Genomic DNA, 18,963 nt, shown 5'->3' with positions numbered 1-18,963 from the left:
GGTTTTGAGACAGCATCACCCCAGGTGGTCCCAGCTGGCCTCAGACTCACTGAGACACCCTCCACCACCCTGCCTCCTGAGGGCTGGGATTAAGGGCTATACCACCTGCCTGGCTACATGTTCTTTTTCTTTTAAATTTATTTATTATGTATACAGCGCTCTGTCTGCATGTGTGCCTGCACACCAGAAGAGAGCACCAGATCTCATTATAGATGGCTGTGGTTGCTGGGAATTGAACTCAGAACCTTTGGAAGAGCAGTGTTCTTAACCTCTAAGCCATCTTTCCAGCTCCCTAAATGATGTTTTTTTAAGCAAAACATATTCTTTAAGTTCATAATAATATTAAAATAGGTATTTACAAGGGCTGGAGAGATGGCTCAGTGGTTAAGAACACTCACTACTGTTCCAGAGGTCCTGAGTTCAATTCCCAGCAACCACAGGGTGGCCCACAACCATCTATAATATGATCTGGTGCCCTCTTCTGGCCTGCAGGGGTATAAGCAAGCAGAACACTGCATATATAATAAATAAATAAAATTTTTTTTATTTTTATTTTTTAATTTTTTGTTGTTGTTTTGAAACAGGGTTTCTCTGTGTAGTCTTAGTTATCCTGGACTCACTTTGTAGACCAGTCTGGCCTCGAACTCACAGCAATCTGCCTGCCTCTGCCTCCCGAGTGAATAAATTTTTTTAAAAGATATTTACATTCTAATTTGATCCCAACCCTAACTTGTATAGAAGCATTTTGAGGTTTGTTTTTTCTCTCTCTTTCATAAGCCTGAGATTCATCCAGTTGAATTTTCTTTGAATTCATTCTCTCAAATGAATTTATACACTTGAATAAATAGACTTAATTTCTTTTTTAATGTCACAGAACAAAGCTGCTGCAAGCTAGGGCAATCCCAGGGGCATGGTGGGGAGGGGGCTGGCACATACAGAGAAAAGAGGCTGTGTCTCTCCAGTACTTTCCATCAGCTCCCATCAAAACAGACCCAAATAAACAGACAGGATGTGCACGCTCACCAATGCCAGCCTTGCCACTCCGAGCTTCCAGATGCAGTGGGGTTCTGTGAGAGCCCGCTCCTGCAGAAGGCTCAGAAGAGACAGCTGAGTGGATTCTGTACACCATCCGTGGGCATAGGCAACCCCAAAAGATGGGGCAAAGCCAAGCAGGAGAACCTGCTTGGGCCCTGCAGAGGCTGGGGAAAGATGGCAGGGTGGGGACAGGGGACACAGGTCTGCCTTCCTCCCTCACTGGAGCGAAGCACCTGTCTTGGTCTGTCTGCAGCAGTTCCCCGTTCCCCTCCCCCCCCTCATCTTGGAAAGAGTATAAACTTATTACGCAAAGAGGAAATCGGAAAAGAAACTGAAGTTCTCTTTAATCTCAACTTTTTGTATTGATGCACACAGGATTGTAAGGCACAGAATCACTTGTCTGTCTGTCTGTCTGTCTGTCTGTCTGTGTCTCATAGCTGAACAGAACCAACGCTAGGCAAGTGTTCTACCGTGAGCCACACCCCTTGCTTTAAGGCTTTGGGGACAGGAGACTTTCTTCTCCATTCCCCTGTCTTAGAAACTTTTTTAAAAAAAGATTTATTTATTATTTACACAGTGTTCTGCCTGCATGAGTGCCTACACACCAAAAGAGGGCACCAGATCGCATTATAGATGGTTGTGAGCCACCATGTGGTTGCTGAGAAGTGAACTTTGGAAGAGCAGCCAGTGCTCTTAACCACTGAGCCATCTCCCCAGCCCCTAGGAACACATTTTTTTCTTCAAACACATCACACCCCTATTTGTGCGCTATAATCTGTTTCTTAATGCATAGAGGCCATATCTCCACAGTAATGTGTTTTTGCAGCATCTTAAGCTGCTGCTTAGTAACTGAGGGACTGAAAGATGATAACAGTGCTACTAAGAAATAACTAATAAATAAATAAATAATGCTACTAATAAATAATGTCCGAGCGATGGCTCTGTGATTTGCACTGCTAAAACTATGGTAAGGGTTATTTTCGTTTTAATTATTTGTGTGTGTGTGGATGTGAGCATAGAGGCCGGAAGAGGGCGCTGAATCCCCTGGACCCGTCGTTGCCAGTGCTTGTGAGCGGCTAATGGAACCTAACTCGCTCCTTTGTGAAAACAGAGTACACTTTTAATGCCTGAGCCACCGCTCCAGCGTACACTAAAGTCTTCATTAAGACAAGAAAACCATATCTGGGGCTGGAGAGACGGCTCAGAGGTTAGGAGCACTGACTGCTCTTCCAGAGGTCCTGAGTTCAATTCCCAGCAACCATTAAGACTGCTCAGAACCAGCTATAATGAGATCTACCGCCCTCTTCTGGTGTACAGGCATACATGTAGCCAGAACACTTATACATAGTAAATAAATTAATCTTAAATAAATAAATAAAACCATATCTGTAATCCCAGCAAGCGGGAGACTTGAGTTAGAGGCTAGCCTGGGCTTCATAGTGAAAGTCTATCTAAAAAACAAAACAAAATACTAATAAATAAGTTGAAGAGGGGGCTGGAGAGATGGCTCAGAGGTTAAGAACACTGGCTGCTCTTCCAAAGGTCCTGAGTTCAATTCCCAGCAACCACAGCCATCTATAATGAGATCTGGTGCTCTCTTCTGGCCTGCAGGAGTAACACGCAGGTAGAACACTGTATACATAATAAGTAAGTCAAAGAAAGGATGGAAGGAAGGAATAGAAGGAGGAAGGAATAGAAGGCAAATACATACATAAGTAAATATTTTTGAAGTGAGGTCCCTTTCACTCTTCACCGCCTGCATCTAGACAATGTCGGTCCCCACTTGCTGGACGCATAAGTGATTAGGTCTGTTGACTCTTTCCTTGGGACACCCCCCTACAATTGCTGGGTCCAAAATGTGCAGGAAGTTTGGGGAGGGACTTCCCATAGAGAGGAAGCACGGAGATGTCCCGGTGTCCCCAGCACTTTTTGAGGTTCCCGAATCACTTCTCCAAGCACTGGCTCCACTTCTGTGTGCAGCTGGACCTTGCCCTGGGGCCTCTGCTTTCCAGCTCCAATCCCAGGCAAACCCGCCCGGCTCCGCCTCCTCCCCAGCCCGCAGCAGGGCTCTGAAGGCTGCCCCGGGACAGACAGACGCAGGCTGAGGAACAGAGGGCACCCAATGGCCACGCCTGGAGAGTCCTGCACCGGCCTGAGGGTGAGTCCCATCTGCCCTTCTCCCTTCCCTGATCCGAGGATAACGCGAGCTGCTGGGGAAAGTGGTACCCCGCTCCCAAATTCCTGCAGTGAAGCAACCGATCAAGACCCTTTCCTCGGGCCCTTGCAGAGCCCCTGCCAGCCACTGGGGACTGTGTCCCGAACCTTCCCACTCCTGAGGAGCCTATGGATCTTTTGCATCTCTGTCCCCGGACCTTCCTAGTCTCTTCCGTCCTCTGTGGCCTGGAGTGGAGCAGGGCAGGGCAGATTAGCAGAGCTGGTGTTCACAGAGGACTTGTTCACACAGTGCTGTGAGCTCTGCCGCTAGCAGGGTTCTGTTATCCCTCCTTGACAGAGAAGGACACGGTTGGCTCTGTCACTTCCTGCTTGTGTGCGCGCCAAGGGAGCTGTTCCCTTCTGGTACCTCAGTCTACTTGTCTATGAAATGGGGACAGAGCAACTACCACCAGTGTTCTTAGAATGAGTAACAGCCAAGGCAGACGTGGGGTGTCACTCATCTGTAAGGCCAGCACTTGGGAAGCTGAGACCAGAGGATAGCAAGTTCAAAGCCAGCCCCAGTCCCACCGCCTCCCAGCTGGGCAACATTAAGCAAGTTCCTTACCTTCTCTGGGGCTCTGCTTCCCCATATACTAAGTCAGTGTGCCTTCATCTGCCTTCTGGAGCTGATGTCGGGGTGAAAAGGCACACCAGCGAGGGCTTGAACTGTTTTCGTGTAATGTGCCTGGGACCCAGGTGGCTACCATCCTAACAGTGTCCCCTGATGTCCTATTCAGGTCTGGAACCAGACAGAGCAGGAGCCTGCGGCCCATCACTTGCTCAGCCTGTGCTTCCTGCGGACTGCTGGGAGCTGGGTGCCCCCCATGTACCTCTGGGTCCTCGGCCCCATCTACCTTTTCCACATCCACCGCCATGGCAGGTGCTACCTCCGGATGTCCTACCTCTTCAAAGTCAAAATGGTAGCCACAGGGAGTGGGGAGGGTCACAGGGCTGGGGGCTGACGGGAACCTGGCAGCCGCTCCATGCCTCCCATCAGGAAGAGCACACACAGGAGTGAGGCATGCAGGGAAGACGCTAACTAAATAGATCAGTAGTGAAGAGAGGGCAGAGATAAACCCCCGGGCCAAAGTTCTTGCAAACAAATTTTGTGATTGTGCAAATCCACACACAACTGTCGCACAGAAACGCACAGCTACAGTGACCTGGCATGTCTCATTTACTGTGGGTACTTTGGGGGTACAAATGGTAATTTTAGCACCACATGAGGATGAGCCTTTTTATAACTTCAGCAGGTATTTTGGGTTTTTTGTTTTGTTTGTTTGTTTGTTTTTCGGGTTTTTTTTTGTTGTTGTTGTTGTTTGGAGACAGGGTTTCTCTGTAGCCCTGGCTGCCCTGGACTCACTTTGTAGACCAGGCTGCCCTCGAACTCAGAGCAATCCGCCTGCCTCTGCCTCCCAAGTGCACCACCACCCCAGCCCCCACTCCCCACCCCCGACCCTGGCTCAGCAGGTATTTTGTTTGTGTGTTTTAACTTTCTTTTTGGAACAAGGTCTCATGTAGCCCAGGCTGGCTCCAAACTCTCTATGTAGCTAAGGATGACCCTGAACTCCTGATCCTCCAGCCTCCCCTTGCAGTTGCTGGGATTTCAGGCATGTACCCCAACACCCCACTCCTCATTGTCTTACTCCATTATATTGGGGGGACGTCCCAGAGCCCCGTGCCTACACAGCAGACACTCGGCGCTGAGCTTTCCATGCTTTCTTCCATGTCTTTGCGCTGATACGTCACTGAAGGTTTTTTTAAATTGCTGTAGACTTGCTTTATCATTTTTTGGTAAATGCTGACATAGCAAGCATGAACCTTTCCACTCGCTCATAGCATCCTCCGCCGTACCACCCTCACAGCCCCGCCCCTCTCCTGGGCTGCAACTGACTGCACTCATGAGCATGCCATGCCCATAACCATAACCACAGACAGTGACGTGGGAGGGAAAGAATTCATCGGGCAGAAAAAAAAAGGCAGAAATAGAGTTTATTGGATAAGCCGTGGTACAGAGAATTGGCCGAGAAACTGAGTGGGGGCATGCTAGGGGCAGCATCCCTTGGGGGAGATTCTGCAGAGACCTTGTAGTATCACGGAGCCGGCAGTTATCCATAACCTGGCCTTGAGACAAGGATGGTCTTGCCTTGAGTGAGAAATGGCTCAACGTGACCACCCACTCTAAACTGGCATCCACATTTCACCTAGAACACATGGGACCAGGTCAAATCGATATTTGGGTGAAGGTTGCTTCTTGTGGGTTTTGTTTAGTTTGGTTTGGTTTTTTGAGACAGGGTTTCTCTGTGTGTAGCCTTGGCTGTCCTGGACTCACTTTGTAGGCTAGGCTGGGCTCGAACTCACGGTGATCCGCCTGCCTCTGCCTCCCGAGTGCTGGGATTAAAGGCATGCGCCCCATCATGCCCGGCTGAAGGTCGCTTCTTAAATAGCTTCTTTAAACTGAGCAGAGGTGATGTGGCCCTGTGTACTGTTGGTCTGACAGATGCTCATGAGAGAGACAGAAGAATAAGACGGCCCATTCAAAGAGAAAAAGTAGTGCGGACTCTGAGGGGGGGACTTGCAACCTCTGTCAGCACTTCCTGTAGGTGAAACTGTGGGTCTTATGGGTGCGCTCTCCTGGGCTGTATACGGGTGGGATAGTAAAGCTGGTTACGTCGAGCATGTGAGTCTATTGGTGTATGTAATAACAACCAGTTATGACAAAAGGTCTCCTGGAGGTTTTGTCCAGTTTGATCCAGTGTAGAAGTTGGAGCTGGGCAGTGGTGGCGCACGCCTTCAATTCCAGCTCTCGGGAGGCAGAGGCAGGGGCAGGTGGATCTCCGTGAGGTCGAGGCCAGCCTGGTCTCAGAGTGAGTTCCAGGAAAGTCAAAGTTGCCCAAGAAACTCTGGAGAGGGGTTGGACAGTCAGATGACAACAACAACAACAACAACAACAACAACAACAACAACAAGTTTGTCCTTTAGGATCCAGCCCAGAAAAGACGGGCTCATATCTTTGTTGTACAACTTTTTTTTCCCCCCCTTGAGACAGGTTCTCACATGTAGCCCTAGCTGACCTGGAATTCGATATATTGAGCAGGCTGGTCTTGAACTTGCAGAGATTCACATACCTCCACCTCCCCAGTGCTGGGATGAGGAGCATGTGCCACCATGGCCAGCATGGCCAAGTATTTGAAGCCAGATCTGCTGCATTTGTGAAGGAACAAACTTGATTTGTTTAGGAGACTGAAAAATACAGAGGAGTATTAGAAACCTGCTAGAGGGGGAAAAAGCAGCTACAGCAGCGGCCCCGCTCACCCCAGCAAGAGTCGGAGGGGAGGACACAATGGCAGGTCTGGCAGGAAGAACGCCCGTCCATCAGGGAAGGCAAGAGGCCAGTGTGCCACAGGGCAGAGACTGACTTTGTGTGGACACCCTCAACAGTCAGGAGAGGGTCAGGACGGATTTGGATCTGTTGTGTGTCTGTTAGGCTGACATCCAGGGCTTCTCTCCGGTCTTAGACTCATAGGAGGACTTAGGAGATATGGTTCTTTTTTTTTTTTTTAAGGTAAGGTCTCATTATATAGCCCTGGCCGCCCTGGAACTCCCTCTATGGACCAGGCTGGCCTCAGATTCAGAGATCCACATGCCTCCAACCCCCAAGCGCTGGGACTAAAGGCGTGTGCCACTGCCACCCAGTTCTTTTTTAAAGCTACTTTATTTAGTTAGTTAGTTATGTAGTTATTTATTTATTTTGAGACAGGGTTTCTCTGTTACACAGAACCCTGGCTGTCATGGACTTGACTTGTTTTGTAGACCAGGCTGGCCTCGAACTCATAGAGCTCTACCTGTCTCTGCCTCCCGAGTGCTGGGACTAAAGACCAGCGCCACCATGCCCGGCTTAAAATGTATTTTGTGTGTATAAGTGTATGAGCTCACAAAACAGGAGTCACCTTCAAGAGTCTGTCCTTTCCTTTGTGGCTCAAACGCAGTTCCTTAGGCTTGGCCCTCTGCCTGCTGAGCCATCATCTCACTGGCCCAAGGGATATGTTTAAAAGTCTGGAGAAGAATGCAGGCTATGTAGGTCAAGCCTGGGCATATACCAGACCCAGCAGGAGTGAAGACTTTATTTTTAAAAAAATTTTTTTTCAGTAATAGAGTGGACCCCAGATTTTTATGTATTTAGAGCCAAGCAGATTTGTTTTGACTACAAACAGACTATCTTGAGAAGATTTGCATGGCAGTTAAGAAAGCGTTTGTTTAATAGGGGGCTTGGGAGGCAGAGGCAGGAGAATCATGTCAAGTTTGAGGCTAATCTGATCTACCTAGCAGGTTCTAGGACAATCGGGGTCTACGTAATGAGACCTGTCTCCAATTTAAAGTGGGGTGAGAGAACCGAGTGTGGTGACGCACACCTTTAATCCCAGCACTCGGGAGGCTGAGGTAGGCGGATCTCTGAGTTCCTGAGTCCAAGGCCAGTCTGGTCTACAGACTGAGTTCCAGGATAGCCAGGGCCACACGGAGAAACCCTGTCTCAGAAAAAAAGGGGCATGGGTGGGGAGAGGTTTTTATCTTCTTTGGATCTGAGTAGTTAACAAGACTCAATAATCCTCCTTTTAATGAGCTGAAGCCAAGGCCCTGGGTGGCTCTTCTAAAAGCCTTGAGAGTACCAGATCCCCAGCTAAACTGGGTTTGGATTTTAATTCTGGTCAGGACCTGGTGAAATTTTGTTTTATAGTGTTATTAATGATGGGAGCCGAACGTTGGCCCTTTTACTTTTGCTGTTAAGGTCAGCCAAGGGAGCGACTTAGGAGGCCCCCAGATCCTTTAATTTTTCTCTATGCTGGTTATGTCACCTGTTGATGGGACAGTTTTGTTCATCATGCGCCTTCCAGTAGACACACAGGGACATCTCTCTCTACTCACTTCTCTCTCAACGTTCAAGTCCAACCTCTTGCATCTGGGGCCTGGCTGACCAAGAGGACAAAGCGGCTTCCAGAGCTCCTGGAGTGCCCCTCCCCCCATCCCAGCTGCCCTTGCCTTGGCTCTCTGCTTTGTCTCTTTCCTGAGTCTCTAAGCTGTCCTCTGCTCTTTAAACTGGCTGTTGGCTCCTCAGGAGACAGGTTTGCCAGGATCAAGCCTCGAGGAAGCAATGGATTTTAGTTTTAACTTCTGTTTAATATCCAAGTGATGTGTACAGCTTTCTATTAAACCTAAGACTTTATCTTAAGACTTTTTTCAAGTAGTTAAAAGCTGGGTAAGTTAGTAGAGAACATAATATTCTTGTTTTGTCGTTGTTGTTGTTTGTCTTTTGTGAGACAGGCTTTCTCTGTGTAGCCCTGGCTGTCCTGGAGCTCACTCTGTAGACCAGGCTGGCCTCGAACTCAGAGACGAGCCTGCCTCTGCCTCCCAAGTGCTGGGATTACATACGTGAGCCACCATGCCTGGCCTCATAGTCTTGATCAAACGTACAATGTTTGTTGTTTTCAATTTGTTTTCTGTAAGGTCACCAAGGGCACATCAGTGTCTGAAGAGACCCCGACACTGCGATGAGAGGCCTCAGCTTGAGCTGATGTCAGCGTGCTGGAGTTTGGCTGTGCTTGCTCATCCTCCTCCTGCTGTCCGGAAGGGCCATCACTTGTGTCTTACGCTGCCCTTCCTCCTGCACTGCCCTTACGCTGCTCCAATTCGTCCTCAGCTTTCACTTTTTATTTTGGAAGCAGCAAATCATTTCTACCTTAGGGAAAAAAAAATCTAATTTTATCATACAAAATCCTTGCTTATCCGAAGCTAATATTCTTTCTTTAACCTTCCTCATCAAAAACATAACCTCACACTCACATTTCTTCTCATGTTTTTTTCTCTTCTGCTTATTGGTTCTCCCTCCCTTCCCCCCCCCTAAGATTTATTTATTTATTATATATTACAGTGCTCTGCCCTCATCTATGCCTGCCTGCCAGAAAAGGGCATCAGATCACATTATAGATGGTTGTGAGCCACCATGTGGTTGCCGGGAATCGAACTCAGGACCTTTGGAAGAACAGCCAGTGCTCTTAACCTCTGAGCCATCTCTCCAGCCCCTGGTTCTCTTTTATTGCTTTATTGCCTGTCTTAATATCATAAATCAGAGCAACATAAGACATTTACTAATGTACTAAAAGGAGGTCGGATCTAAATTCCATTTATAAGCTAATTTACATTATATTACAAAATGTAACAAGTTTAGGATTTCCTGCTCATCCTTTTTGTTTTTTGTTTTTGTTTTTTTTTTTTTTTTTGAGACAGGCATGTAGCCTATGTAGCCCAGGCTGGCCTGGAAGTTGTTACATAGCTCAGGCTAACTTTGAACTTCTGTTCTGTCTGCCTCTGCCTCCCCAGTGCTGATACTGCAGGCCTGTCCCCGACCCTTTCCCCTACCTCACCCCTACCTTACCCCTACCTCACCCCTACCTCACCCCTACCTCACCCCTACCTCACCCCTACCTCACCCCTACCTCACCCCTACCTCACCCCTACCTCACCCCTACCTCACCCCTACCTTACCCCTACCTCACCCCTACCTCACCCCTACCTCACCCCTACCTCACCCCTACCTCACCCCTACCTCACCCCTACCTCACCCCTACCTCACCCCTACCTTACCCCTATGTCCACGCCACCCCTACCCTACCAGTTCCACATTTTAAATTCTAAGGTTCTAGTTTGCTGTGGGTCTCAGGAGGACTTTATTATTACTGGGATTTTTTTTAAGGCCTTTTTTCCAGGCCATCAGTGGTGGCACACACCTTTAATCCCAGCATTCTGGAGGCAGAAGCAAGTGGGTCTCTAAGTTTGAGGCTAGCCTGGTCTATAGCATGAGTTTCAGGACAGCCAGACTATATAGGCAAGTCCTGTCTTGAAAAACCAAACTGAAAAACAAAGTTAATAATATCCCAGTTTTTTGGAGTACAGGCTTTTTTTTTTTCTTTCCTTTTTTAATACATTATTTATTACCTCACATGGCGGTCACAGCTTCCGCTCCCGCCTCACCTCCCCTCCTCTCACCTTCCCTCTTCCCATGGGTAGCAACCAGCTAAAAAGGCTTTAAAACACTTTTTTCTTCTTTGGGGTACAAGAGCCTGAGATGTTCAGAGTGTTGCATTTTCGCAAAAATGACCTTGGCCAGTGAGTTGTGTCAGTAGAAGCAGAAAGAAAGGGAAAAATAGATGGCTTGGAGTCTTTGCTTGTTAATCCTGAGGCTACAGCTTGGGACACAAAGGACGTCTGTTATCGTGGGGGACCGGAGGTGCTAGCAAATGTCTGGCTTTTGGAGGAGGAGGAGGAGGAGGAGGAGGAGGAGGAGGAGGAGGAGGAGGAGGAGGAGAAGGAGGAGGAGGAGGGACAGCACAGCAGTGCAGCCTAGTCAGGGCGCAGGCTGTGGGGTCCAGTGATGGCCCGCTGCTCTCAGGGCTCTTGCCTCCTTTACAATATATGTATATTAAAGGATTCTGACAGAACCGGTCAAGCTACAGATTATGGGATGGTTTAGAGTGCAGCAGAAGGTTCGGGTCTCCGGAGGCCCACGCTGTGGCCAGGTGACATCACATAGGAAGGTTTAATGTCTTTTCTATAGAATCTGAGGGTAAACTTCATCACAGTTGTTAAGAGTACAGCACACTGGGGAGTTGGGTGGGACAGAAGATGACTGTCCTGTGATGGGTTTGTGAGTGGGTATTCCTATGAGGTGTCCTCTGCGGTCAACAAACCATCCCGCTCACCCATAGAGGAGCTGAGGGGCATCCATCCCACGCAGGGCCATTGACACACAGCCAAACTGTCTACAGGCACCGGGCCAATCTACAGCTCAGGGCCAAATTATCCAGATGAGCAGTCTGGGTTCATATGAGGAAAGGAGAGATTCCACCTAGGCATGGGAGGCACGTAGGGATGGGGCATGGGGGGCGGGCAGGGGCCCGCAATCTCAGAACCAGAGGCTCAGTCAGGGATGGCTCTCACCGGAAGGCAGGATGGAACGGGACAGCACGCAGCACGCGTAAAGAGGACTCCCACTATGTGTGCAGGTTAGCCTGGGAAGGGCCGCTGCTACCGGACAGCAGGCTTCACACTGGGAGTGAGGAGGCAGGAGGAGGGTGATCGCAGCCCTCACAGATCCTAGCTGGCCACCCTCCTTGTCCCCCATTTCCCCCTCCCCTTTTTTTCTCCCTCAATTGGTTTTTCGAGACAGGGTCTCTCTGTATAGCCTTGGTTGTCCTGGTCTCACTTTGTAGACCAGGCTGGCCTCGAACTCACCGAGATCCACCTGCCTCTACCTCCCTGAGTGCTGGGATGAAAGGCGTGCGCCACCACGCCCTGCTCCCCCTTTTCCTTTTCACAGTCAGTCTCCATCAAAGCGTATCCTCAGCCAGGGTCTATTCATCACAAACAGGAAGTAAGGCTGTCCACAGGGGCCAGAAGGAACTGCTTAGTTTGTACTAGGGACAGGTGACTGACCCAGACTGTGGTCTGGAGTCACAGCCTGCAAGACCTTCAGCCAGAGAGACCTTCAGTTTCTGGTGGGTTGATTAGCTGACTACCACAAATAGGAGAGAAAAGAGGGCCCTGCCAAAAGAGGGGAGAGGTCCCCACACAGGTCATCAAAATGCCAAGCCAGGGGTGTGAGTACAGGTGTGGGTGGTAAAAAAGACAGCAGTAGAGAGCTCATTAGCTCCGCTGTGGCCTCGCTGCAGCTGGCTAGCCCTGCAAAGTATTCGCAGAGAAGCACTCCAGGGCATGCGGTAATCGATCTACTGCGTCAGTCAGATGCGTTGCAATACCACCTCCCCGGGGTTGGAGCTTTAGCTCAGTGGTAGAGGGCTTGCCTAGCAAGTGCAAGGCCCTGGGTTTGGTCCTCAGCTCTGAAAATAACCACAAAATATCAGTATCATCTTCCCAAGTGCGACAGCCTGGCATTTAGGCGGTGCCAATCTCCTGCCTCAAGTCAGAACCAGGCCAGCAGGAGCATAGAGAGTAACCCTCACTTCACACCCTAAGTCACCCCAACGTGCACGCCTCCAGTTTCTTCTGCAGCTTGGGAAACAGTGGAGCTTTGTTTGTTTGTTTGTTTGTTTGTTTGTTTTCAAGACAAGGCTTCTCTCTATGGCCCTGGCTGTAACGGGTAGACCAGGCTGGCCTTGAACTCCCAGCAACCCATCTGCCTGTCTGGGATTAAAGGGGTGCACCACCACACCCTGGCAGTGAGTGGAGCACTTTTGATCTGAGAGGTCAAAAGGTCAGGATGGGTCTCAATGCCTCCAGAGCAGGGATGATACATCGGTGATGTCATTAACAGAACTCCCATCAGGCATTGCAAATGGGGTCTTCTGTACTCCGTCTTCAACTTTCTTTTTCCCTGCCAGCCTTATACGAGTCTGCTCTCCAGGTGCTTGGCTTTGCCCTCATGCTTCTATACACCTTCAATGTGGCCATGCCCCTGTGGAGGATCCACCAGGGAGTGCCGCAGACCCCAGAGCGCCTCATTCACCCTACTGTGTGGCTCACTACCATGGTAAGCGCTGCCTTGCAGGAGCCTGGCTTGCTTCCAGCTGCTGCTCTCCGGTTGGTGCGGGGTGGGGAGGGGGGGGAGTGTGAGGGAGGTGGGGTCCCCCCCCTCTGCCCTCCACCCTTTCTTGTTCCAGAGCTTTGCCACCTTTGTGATTCATATGGAGAGGAAGAAGGGTGTGCGGACATCTGGGGTGCTGTTCGGGTACTGGCTGCTCTGCTGCCTGTTGCCAGGGATCAACGCCGTCCAGCAGGCAACTGAAGGGGTAAGCGGAGACCCGGGAAAACACATGTCCACCATAAGGCCCTTCAATTCCATGTGCTTCACTTTGCTCTAAACTGATGCACGCTCACTATGCCGACCCGCAGGATGCAGCGTGCTTAGTGTGTGCTGTGTGCTGTGGCTGCGCATGCCTGTGCAGGCAGAGGCCAGAGGAGGACAGGCTGTGGCTTCATCTGCCGTATTCTCTGGAGTCAGTGTCCCTCAGTGACTCTTGGAGCTAGGCTGGCAGCCAGCAAGCCAAAGTGACCCCGTGTCTCCCCTCCACAGGACTGGAGACGCACCTAGACTTTTATGTAGTTGCTGGGGATTTGAACTTGCAAACTCATGCTTTCCTGGCAAGCACTCTCACCCGATGAGCCATCTCCCAGCAGCCCTGCAGAGTGGTATTTTCATGCATGGACAAAGTGAATAATAATCAAATAAGGCCAGTTAGCCTCTCCATCACCTGGGCAGTTATAATTTTTCTTTGCGATTAGATAATTCAAAATCCTTTCTCCTAGCTCTTTTGAAATAGTTGATCCAGTATCGTAATTTTTTTTTTGAGACAGTTTTGTCTCAGATAGCCCAGGTTAGCCTCAAACTCACTCTGTAGAAGAGGGTGATAGCAAACCTCAGATCCTTCTGCCTCCACCTCCCATGTGCTGAAATTACAGGCACCACTACTCCTGGCATTCTGCTACTGTTAATGACAGTCACCCTCCCGTGTGACAGGACCCCAGGAGAGTGTTCTGTTTGCACTGGTGGTTGACCAATGCCTTCTTGTCCTTCCTGCCGCATTCACTCCCTCCTCACTTTCCAGTGAGAATCCTTCTACTTCCTGCTTCTGGCCGGCAGTTTCTCTAGACTCCACCTGTGAGGTCATGCCATGATCATCTTTCTGTGCCTGGCTTATGCCACACAACACAGTGACCAGCAGCCACGCTGTCAAATGTACAGAGTTTAGCAACGCGACTTTCCATTATCTTACATACCCGTATTGACACACTCTCCTCTCACACGCTGGACACGCCAGTGTGTTACATTCATGCATCACAGGACACAGAAGATCAGAGACTTGCACACATCCACACGTGCATCCATACACATCACACACACACACACACACACACACACACACACACACACACACACATCATACGCATACGTCCTACATGCAGACATTGACACATTGCATGCTTGCACAGACCACCTCACAGGTCTATGTAAAGTTACCTTACACAGTTACATATGGATACACTTTCTTCATCTTCACACTGACACCCTCTCCCACGTTCCCATCCATCTGTGTTTATTTCCAACATCTGTAATAGCATGTCTCATGAATAGAAAGCCTGACTCCTCATTTTCCTCCTTCCAATCCTCCATCCTTCATTCCAATAGGACCAGTGGTGAAATGGAGGGCCCTGGTAGAATTAGGATACCGTTGATTACAATCTGAAAAACAAAGACAACCAACCCAAAACTCCAGCTGGACCTGGTGGTCCACACCTGAACTTCCTGTGTGCCGGAGCAGCATCATGAGTTTGAGGCCAGCCTGGACCAGTCTCAAAAACAAAAACCCAGTGGGGATCAGGGCAGGTTGGACATTGCAGGACTGTGGATTAACCAACGCAGGGTACATGTTAATAAAATCAGCTACAAGAGAACAGAACGGGAGGTTGGCGCTTGTCTTAGCCACTGTTCTATTGCTGTGAGGAAACCACAGCAGCTCTTGTAAAAGAAAGCATTTACCTGGGGTGGGCTTCCAGTTTCAGAGGGTGAGTTCATTATTATCACAGCAGGGAGCATGGTAGGATGCAGGCAGAAGAAGGAGCAGAGAGTTCATCCTGATCCATATGCAGAGAGAGAGAGAGAGAGAGAGAGAGAGAGAGAGAGACTGTGGGCTTAGCATGGGCTTTTGAGACCTTAAAGCCCACTCTCAGTGACACACTTCCTCCAAAAAGGTCACACCTGTTAATCCTTCTAATTCTTTCACATAACATCATTCCCTGGTGAGTAAGCATTCAAGCCTATGAGCCCAGGGGGACTATTCTTGTTCAAACCACAGCAGGGCTAGAAAAGAGAAAGAAAGCCGCCCCAGGGCCCCTTTGTGTTATTGTCGCTGGAGCTGTGACTCATATGGCAGTCACACGTTTATGGACCAGGAGAAGCGGGAATGCTAGGGCCAGGCTTTCATGCACCAGGGCTAGAAATTGTTCTGGGCCCTGGCCTGGATCATTTGGAACCCTGTCGCCGTTTCTGACCGACGACACTCCTTGGCTCAGTGCACTTTCTCTGTCCCCACCAGAGCTTCCACCATGAGCCCCTCCACCAACTGGCTACCTACCTGTGCCTGTCCCTGGTGGTGGCACAGTTTGTGCTGTCCTGCCTTGTGGACCAGCCACCTTTCTTCTTGGAAGATGCCCAGCCGCTGGTAAGTCAGGCACCGAGTCCTAGACTCAGTGCCTCCTTTATCCCCCAGGCCTTTTCTGATGCCGACAACCTCAGGTGACCAACGGGAACTGGCCTGGACCACAGGTCGTGTTTTCCTGTCCTTATTCTTTCAGCCATTTAGCAAAACCGGAAGCCCATGGCCCAGCATGGAGGCCTCTGTGATCTCAGCACCGGGAAGGAGGGCGGGAGGACTGCCAGTGCACAGAATACATCTTTCTTATGAAAGGTGGATTAGTTACCAGCTGGTCACTGGGACAAAATGGCTTCAGGAGCCCCTGAAGGCGGGGCTTATCTTGGCTCACAGTTGGAGAGGTGCTCAGTCCATCACGGTGATGGGAGCAGCTCATTTTGGGGTGTTGGAATCCTGTAGAGGGAACTCCTCACACCAAAGTGGGACAGGAAGCAGCCAGGGGACTGGACGTTATAGCCCTCAGTACTCCCTTCCCCTAACAGGCATCCTATCGCTGGGCCCCATAATATCATGTTCATGACATGGTACTTCGCTTTGAGTTCTGGTTTGGTTTGGTTTGGTTTTTAAGGCGGGCAGGCTTTCCTATTGAAGCCCAGAGTGGCCTGGAATTCAGTAGGTAGACCAGGCTAGTCTTGAACCCACAGCAATCTTTCTACCTCCAGAGAGCTGGGATTATAGGAATAGGCTACCATAGCAGGCTATTTGAGGACTTCCCAGCCTCACTGAAATTATAGCTATTCTTCTGAGTAACTCCCGTTCTGAGCTATTGATTGCATCAGCTCTTTAGCCCTCTTACTGTGTAGCCTTGGCTGGCTTGGAACTTGATATGTAAGCCAGGTTGACCTTGAACCCACAGAGATCTGCCTGCCCCTACTGCTGGAATTAAAGGTATGAGGCACCATGAGGGGAGGTGGCCCCTGGCCTACGTTAATTACACCTAGCCCCTTTTTGCCTTGACTACCAGGAAGATCTGTGCTCACTGCCCTCTCTCTCTCTCTGGTAAAGAAATACCAAACGTTACTATACTTGTAGCACTAAACTCATGCTTGCCCCTACCTTGCTTGGCCACCTACTCATTATGGGCTGTGAGACCTGCCAGCCTGACTATTTTTTTCTTTTTTCTTTCCTTTTCCCCTTTTTCCTGAGAGAGGGGCCTGGCTGTGTAACTCCGTGTGGCCTTGTCTCTTTCCTCCTGCTGTAGCTTCCAAAGTGCTGGGACCACAGGTGAACAATATCACATCTCTCTCCTCCTGGCCTTTTTGTCTTTTCTAGAACCCGTGTCCAGAAGCCGAGGCCTCGTTTCCCTCCAAGGCCATGTTCTGGTGGGCTTCTGGGTGAGTGAGGTGCAGGGCTGGGGTGGTGGCCCTTGACCTACGTTAGGCTCGCACTTGTCAGCACTGCCCATCCCCCTCAGCATTTCCTCCCAGCCCTCTAGCCCTCTTACTGTGTAGCTTTGGCTGGCTTGGAACTTGATATATAAGCCAGGTTGACCTTGAACTCAACTTCGAGCTCTGAGCTTCCCTGGGAACACCCCTCCCCCCCACACACACACCAATGTCTCAGTTCACTCACCAGAGAAAGCTGTGACCTTGAACTCTGGTTCTGCCTCTTAGTGGGCTTGTTAGGGACACCAGAGCATCAGGTTTGCCCTCTGTAAGCTGCGACAACTCTACCTGCATCCCAAGAATCTACTCAGCTTGCACATAGCAGGCGCTGGATAAAATCGCTTCTATCACACAATTTCCATCACTTCACCTGTTTAATAAACATCTTCTAGCAGGGGCGGGGTGACATACTCCTATAATCCCAGCACTCGGAGAAGCAGAGGCAGGCAGATCTCTGTGAGTTCGAGCCCTCCTAGTCTACAAAGAGAGTTCAGGACAGCCAGGGTTCTATGTAACAAAGAAACCCTCCCTGTCACAGCTTGGCGTGGTGGCGCACGCCTTTAATCCCAGCATTCGGGAGGCAGAGGCAGGCGGATCGCTGTGAGTTCGAGGCCAGCCTGGTCTACAAAGCGAGTCCAGGACAGCCAAGGCTACACAGAGAAACCCTGTCTTCAAAACAAAAGACAAACAAACAAACAAAAAACACAAAAAACCAAAACAACAACAACAAAAACCCAAAAAAACAAAAGGAAACCCTGTCTCAATAAATAAATAAATAAATAAATAAATAAATAAATAAATAAATAAATCCAAGTTTCTATGCCGAGTCATGCCAGGCCCAGGCTGGAGGGGAAAGCAGCTACCTTCATAGTGTGAGTCTCCCAGGCACTAAGGCCAAGGCCACCCTTCAGGGCCCCACCTGCTCTCAGCACAGCCGGACCTGGGGTGAACCAGACCAGGTTGGTTTGAATGAACCACAACATGTAAAGCAGTTGGCCCAGGACAGGGCACCTGGTGGCCGTTAAGCAGATGAAGGGCACAGGGGACCCTCTGGATGTACACGGGTCCCACAGAGCAGAGGTTTTCCAATAGGTCAACTAGGAGGCCTCAAACCCTGCTTCCCAAATATCATCAGCCTTGTTTTCCGCCTGGTGGCCATACTGCTATGTCACCAGGACTACATGTCAAGTCCCTCGCCCCCAGGGGCCCCCAGGCAATTGACCATTTGCAGAGCAGACTGTTGCTTATCTTTGTTTGCTGTCTCTCGGGAACCGTGGCAAGACCTAGAGACACAAACCAGCCCCCGACCAAGAGCTTCCCCCACCTGCCATTGGAAAGAGCAAAGATCTGAAACGCGTTTCGGACCCTGAACTTCTAACTCCCAGGGAGGGTCTGTCCCTTAAACACGCGGTCATTTTCATTTTCTCTGCTTTAAAAAGGGCCCAGGAGATGGGTTCCACAGTGGAGGTCACCCTGGTGAGGTGGTGGGAACCCAGCAGAGGTGGCATCCGTGGGGTCACACAGCTACCTGCATGGGGCAAGATGGGGCGCGGGGACTGCAGGAGGAGCTTGCTCCGCAAGGCTGACCCATCTTTCACAGGCTGCTCTGGAGGGGCTACAGGAAACTGCTGGGACCAAAAGACCTCTGGTCGCTCGGGAGAGAAAACTCCTCAGAGGAACTCGTTTCCCAGCTGGAAAGGGAATGGAAGAGGAACTGCGGTGTGCTGCCAGGGTGAGTGGCTCCCCGATACCGCCTGATCTGCTCCCCCAGTGCATGTGCTGCCGGGGTGAGTGGCACCCCAGTACCGCCTGATCTGCTCCCCCAGTGCATGTGCTGCCAGGGTGAGTGGCACCCCAGTACCGCCTGATCTGCTCCCCCAGTGCATGTGCTGCCGGGGTGAGTGGCACCCCAGTACCGCCTGATCTACTCCCCCAGTGCATGTGCTGCCGGGGTGAGTGGCTCCCCAGTATCGCCTGATCTGCTCCCCCCCACCCCCGTGCATGTGCTGCCGGGGTGAGTAGGAAGCCCTGTACTGCCTGATTTGCTCCCCCAGCGCATGGCCAGCCTGTCTGTCCTGCCCACCAAGCTCCAACTGATCACTGAACGG

The 18,963-nt window shown here is 50.3% G+C and overlaps 1 protein-coding gene across 1 annotated transcript in view; it reads left to right on the top strand.

Moving 5' to 3' along the window:
• The first annotated feature begins 3,081 nt into the window (after positions 1–3,081).
• Positions 3,082–18,963, top strand: part of ABCC6 (ATP binding cassette subfamily C member 6) — a 54,625-nt gene continuing 38,743 nt past the window's right edge. Inside the window, exons 1-7 of the mRNA XM_084773305.1 lie at positions 3,082–3,193; positions 3,987–4,169; positions 12,665–12,790; positions 12,921–13,049; positions 15,354–15,479; positions 16,743–16,804; positions 18,456–18,587. Of these exons, the coding sequence (XP_084629431.1) occupies positions 3,158–3,193; positions 3,987–4,169; positions 12,665–12,790; positions 12,921–13,049; positions 15,354–15,479; positions 16,743–16,804; positions 18,456–18,587 (794 nt within the window). The 5' untranslated portion in view covers positions 3,082–3,157. The remainder of the gene's footprint in view (positions 3,194–3,986; positions 4,170–12,664; positions 12,791–12,920; positions 13,050–15,353; positions 15,480–16,742; positions 16,805–18,455; positions 18,588–18,963) is intronic.

The sequence above is a fragment of the Acomys minous genome (assembly GCF_964271855.1).
Source record: "Acomys minous genome assembly, chromosome: 2".
Classification (NCBI taxonomy): domain Eukaryota; kingdom Metazoa; phylum Chordata; class Mammalia; order Rodentia; family Muridae; genus Acomys; species Acomys minous.
This window is presented reverse-complemented; position numbering and strand designations above follow the sequence as displayed.